This window comes from Pangasianodon hypophthalmus, chromosome 4 (assembly GCF_027358585.1).
Source record: "Pangasianodon hypophthalmus isolate fPanHyp1 chromosome 4, fPanHyp1.pri, whole genome shotgun sequence".
Lineage (NCBI taxonomy): Eukaryota > Metazoa > Chordata > Actinopteri > Siluriformes > Pangasiidae > Pangasianodon > Pangasianodon hypophthalmus.
Genome location: NC_069713.1, coordinates 28,065,753 through 28,071,641, shown reverse-complemented (window position 1 = coordinate 28,071,641; position 5,889 = coordinate 28,065,753). Strand labels below are relative to the sequence as shown.

General features: G+C 35.2%; 1 protein-coding gene across 1 annotated transcript; it reads right to left on the bottom strand.

The window, feature by feature from the left end:
• Positions 1–420: 420 nt before the first annotated feature.
• On the bottom strand, positions 421–5,376 carry LOC113540484 (leptin receptor gene-related protein). Its single transcript, XM_026937006.3, has 4 exons — positions 5,256–5,376; positions 4,073–4,148; positions 3,792–3,978; positions 421–2,804 (listed from the first exon to the last, which is right to left on the bottom strand). Exons 1-4 carry the CDS (start codon positions 5,269–5,271, stop codon positions 2,688–2,690), a joined length of 396 nt encoding a protein of 131 aa, XP_026792807.1. The 5' UTR covers positions 5,272–5,376; the 3' UTR covers positions 421–2,687.
• Positions 5,377–5,889: the final 513 nt, after the last annotated feature.

Here is a 5,889-nt window from a genome sequence, read left to right as displayed (position 1 = left end):
GTGATGTTTTTATCTGTGCAGATCCAAATGAATGTAAAAACACCGGAGAACAACAAATAGCAGTAGGATGATCGGCCCGCGCGTGTGTGTGTGTGTGTGTGTGTGTGTGTGTGTGTGTGTGTGTGTGTGTGTGGGTGGGTGGGTGGCACAGGAGCAGGTTTTATGTTTCATGCTGCGGCTTTTTAGCTCAGAAATAGACGTCCTCTGATGTGGGTGGAAAATTTAAGGTGAAAGAAAACGTTTCTCATATAAACACGTCAAAGTTGCACTAAAACTGGATAGAAAAAGACAAAGTCAATATTTTTAGTACAGTAGATTTTTACACTTTAACGTAGTGTGAATTTCTACTGTCCCACTGCTAATTATTATTATTATTATTATTATTATTAATGAACAGGACAGCAAAAGAAAGACCAAACATCAAAATACAAGTGCTTTATTGCTCAATATACACACACATACACACACACACACAAAACAGATGAGCTGTGTCGGAAATTGGAAAATAATAATAATTACACCATGACTAACCTGTTACGATACAGTGAAATGTGAAATTATTACTCTTAAGAGATAAAAGAGATAAATATACGTGTAGTATTTGACATACTGCAGAGATGAGTCTTCATATATGTTTATATTCAGATACACATACAGGAATTGTGTAAACTGTGGTTAAAAATATACTTAGAAAATGATATATATTTATTTGCAGTGAAAACCAACACCCAAGGTATAAATGTATAAATTGCTATGGCTTTCCCTTCAATATTCTTTATCTGTTTATATTAAATGGTGTATCTACTGCATCATATTACATGCATCATGCTGTTTACCTCTACCTGTATACTGTTTATCTCAACTTACTGCACCATCATTCTTATTTATTTCATTTAATTTCATTGCCATTTGCATTACTGTACTCTAGTAACTTACTGCACCATAACCTTGTTACCTCATTTTGACTTATTTGTTATTTGCACTACTGGGTGGATGCTTGTCTCTGTACTCGTACTCTGACAATGACAGTAAAGTTGACCCTAACCTAACCTAAATACGCTTAATGATGATGATGATGATGATGCAGGAGGAAGGCTTGAGCTTTGGTAGTTTTTATTTAAATCCAGAATGTTAAGGCTTTAGGGTGAGGTTACGATCAATAAATCGGATGTAAAATAAGTTCGGTTGATATTAGCGAAGTGGACGGGTTATAATTTACAATATTTCACTTGTGTGTGGTGAATACATTCCAATGATTCAATTTCATACGAGTGATACAGTGCATATGAATCAAATCCAAATGATTCTGATAATAAAGATCATTTACTTACTAAAATCAAATTTAAATTAAATTAAATTGATACAGCAAATGACTCCAAAACTGTTTACATGCTGCCTTTAAGATTCCTTCATTCATTTAAACATAGGTATACCATATGAGAGTCATTTAAGATTCGTTCATTAAAAGTGAATTATAATCGTGGTGTAGAATCATTTATAGAGTCATTTCAATTAAATTCAAGTACATCAGTGCATCAGTCATATAAATATGATTTACTGATTTATTAAAAGCGCATTTCTATGAGTCATTTGAATTTGATTCATGATGAAAAGGCCTTTCTTTCAAACTTATTTGAATTTCCTCCATGACATAAAAGCAACAGCCATCTGAAATTGTAAAGAATCATTTATATGAATCATTTGAATAGATAGAGTCATTTTCATCATTTAAATGTGATTCCTGGTACGAAGGAGATGTATTCTTTGATTAAAGTACACTGAATCAGAGTCATTTGAATGTGATTCATGGTCACAAGTTGTAGCGTAAATAAATGCACATATTTTAGTAGAGTCATACGAAAGATGAAGAGATGTGACTTAGACAAATGTGGACAAAAACTGGAATAGCAGCCTGACGCTAACCAGAGATGGCTCATTTATCTTTACATTCACTCAGAAGGAGGAACATTAACCAGAAGCTGAAGTTGTGTGTCGTGGTGAGAAAGTATGAATGGATTATTAATACTAAACCTAAATGAGAAGCTTTGTTAAGCCAACATGTCTGAATTATAGATTATAAAAGAGTTCTTTATAGCTAAAGGGCAGTGAGGGGTCCAGATTTTTTTTTCTTTTGACATATTGATATGACAGAAGCTTTGTCTCGACACAGAGCTCCTTTATGCTTTACGTCAGCTAGTGTTTTTTTTTTTTTTTTTTTTTTTAAATGTACCCACATTTCCGTAACTTTTCACTACTTTTTTGGTTTTGGGATTTATCTGGAATGTTCTAGCTTATTTCTTTTTACCATTTTAATTCAGTAAACATGTGAATATAGTTATAAAGAAGCACAAGTACTTAAGCATTGATTTGAAAATAGTGTTGATTATGAATCTAGCATGAATCAAGTGAAGTCTTATGTGAAGCGGCCTACATTTAGGAATGAATGTCAGTTCTAGTAAGCAGTGTGTTGATTTAAAGCGAGACTCAGTGATTCAGTGAAACATACGAAGAACGTTGAAGTTCATTTTTTCTTCCCCTAAAGTATCCCCTCCCTCAACAACACTGTCATTAATGTTACTGGTGAAGCTCAGCCCTAATGTTCCTGTATTGCACCCACTTCCCTCTCCTCTACAAAAGCAGATATTAGGATTTCCTCTGAACCTGGCAACCCGTCCTTGGCCACGGCTTTACCACTGCTCCCAACTGAAATCATCGCTGCCCCCGAACACCAGGAAGAAACCCAGGATGGTGACGAAGATGACACTGTTTCCTGCCATCACCAAGCCACAGGCTCCCCATTTGATCTGTTTAAGAACAGGAAGTGAGTCAGTGATTCATTTCAGTGAATGAGTCATACCAAGAGTAATGCCTTATGTATATGAGTCCGAATTTGATTCACAACATATCACACAGTGTGTCTTTGGTTCACACTGAATGCACTGTATCAGTGTCACTGTGATTTTTTTTCTCCAGCATCTGTCAGTTAATTTTGGTTTATCATGTTGCACTTTAACGTACAAGTCATTTGAATTTGATTCACTGAGCTACATTATACGATACTTCATTCATTTGAATGTGAACCTAGATCAGAGTCATTTGAATATGATTCCTAGTGTTAGGTTGTAATGTACCAGAATCATTTGAATATGATTCCTGGTGTTACGTTATAATATACCAGAGTCATTTGTATATGATTCCTAGCGTTACATCGTACTGTATCTGAGTCATTTGAATATGATTCCCAGTGTTACAATATAATGTATCTGATTCATTTGAATATGATTCCTAGTGTTATGTTATACTTTATCTGAATCATTTGAATATGATTCCCAGTGTTACATTATAATGTATCAGAGTCATATACATATGATTCCTACTGTTACATCATAATGTATCTAAGTCATTTGAATATGATTCCTATAATTAAGGTTGAATGTACCAGAGTCATTCAAATATGATTCCTGGTGTTATATTATAATATACCAGAGTCATTTGTATATGATTCCTAGCGTTACATCATAATGTATCTGAACCATTTGAATATGATTCCTAGACTTTAGGTTTAATATAAAAGAGTCATCTGAATATGATTCCTAGTGTTACATCATAATGTATCTGAGTCATTTGAATACGAATTCTAATGTTATGTTATAATGTATCGGAGTCATTTGAATACGATTCCTAGAGTTAAGGTATAATGTATCTGAGTCATCTGTAACCTTAAAAATAATAAACAGGGTGGAATTACTGCCACAGACTAATGCAAAATTTATAAAAAACCCTTCTCTTACCACTTCTATACGTGCCAGTACGATAGGCAGCCCGAAAGCTGAGATCACAATCCCCGTGGTGAGGAAATGTGCGAGTTCCCTGCATGTATTGCTGGAGGAATCAGTGTCGTCTCCGAGCCGGGTGGCGATGAAGTACGGCAATGGCGAGATCACGTAGAAAATCAGCACGAACAGAGGCCAATAGACTCTATCAATTCCAAACACACAAACACACACATAGTGAAAAATAAAAAGTCACATCTTCTGGGGCATTATACACCAACAGTCTAGAGATGTCGTACCCAAACTGCTCCAACGCACAGCCCAAAAGCAGAAAGGTCAGTCCAAGGGCACCGCTGAAGGACAAACTGACCAGAGCTGAAACAGGAAGTGGATCATTTTTTTAGATATATATACAGTACTCTGCAAAAGTCTTAGGCACATGCAAAGAAATGCTGTAGAGCAAAGATGCCTTCGGAAATAATGAAATTAAATGTTTCTACATTTAAAAAAATACTATAAAGAGCAGTAAACAGTAATAAATGAAACAAAGGCAATATTTGGTGTGACGATCATTCACTTTTTTAAAAAAAATAGTAGTCTCAGGTACGAGTAGTGCAGTTTTATAAGGAAATGAGCTGTAAGTGTTACTGAGCATCTTGCAGAACCAGCCACAGTTCTTCTGGAGACTTTGACTGTCGACTCGCTTCTTATTTCTGCAGCGAAACCCAGCAGCCTTCATTCTGTTTTTTTGTCTGAAAAGTGTCTCTTATGGAATCTGCTGCTTTCTTTACTGACATACAAACATTTTTCTGTAACATTTAATTTTGTGCTGGAAAACTAATGTTTGGAAATCTAAAATGTTTCTGTACTGAATCAATAATGTAAAAGTCATAAAATAAAAATCTATAAAAAAGTTTGTATTTAAAAAAAATATATAGTGTTCCTAAGACTTTTGCACAGTACTGTATAATATTATAACATTTGATGGATAAAAATGTGAAGTGTTGGGCTTCAGGCTAAACTTTTGTGTCTGCTGCCCCCTTCAGGTCACAGCATGTAAAGACACATAAAAATAACTTGGAAACTTTGAACGTCACCAAAAACAATTTTTAGAATTGTTCTGCAAATTTCACCCAGGTCTTTAAAATGTAATGAATTGATTAGTTCAAATAAAATGTTAATTATTTAAATGTATTAAGAGCTGACTTGCTACCTCTGGTCACCATAATAAACACATTTCAGGCTATTCCTGTCATGACACTGTACCCAAAATCTACTACCCAAAATCTCTAATAACTTTAAACATTTCTATACAACTGGAGGAATAAACAGTAAACACACACACACACACACACACACTGACTCACACAAACGCGTCACTCTGAGTTTCATAAACTTAGATTTAACTTAAAGTCTCAATATGTCATTCGTGCTAACAAAAAATAAAAGCTATAAAGTGAATTAACTGGACTTTAAAATCACCTTTTATCCCCGCCATGTCACACAATTTCTTTCGTTTTGTTTCTTTGTGTTAAATGTTCATAGCCCAGAACTTCCTGTTTCCTCCTGGAGCGAGTCTTAAAGGAGCCGCGACTCATTTAATCCTCAAAGAAAGAAAAGAAATTCTTACAAAGTTTTGAGCCAGTGTTGAGCTGGATATATGTAGCTAATGGTTCATTCAATATTACAATATTATATATTATATTGTTTTATTATAGTTATGGTTTATTATGGACTAACACTGAGACAGACAGTTAGACAGACAGACAGTGGGGCAGTTCTGAATGCTGCATCTATTTGTTTGAACACTTGTTTGAATAAATAAAGACAGAGACGCTGAGACAGACAGAAAATGAAACAGAAAGAGAGTGAGACAAACAGTCAAACAGTGAAACAGATAGTGAGATAGACAATGAGACAAACAGTCAGACAGTGAAACAGACAATGAGACAGACAGTGAGACAGACAGTGAGGCAGACAGACAATGAGTCAAACATTGAGTCAGATATAGAGTGAGACAGACAGTGAGGCAGATACTGAGGCAGATAGAGAGTGAGACAGACAGTGAGGCGGATACTGAGGCAGACAGACAGTGAGACAGACAGTGAGGCGGATA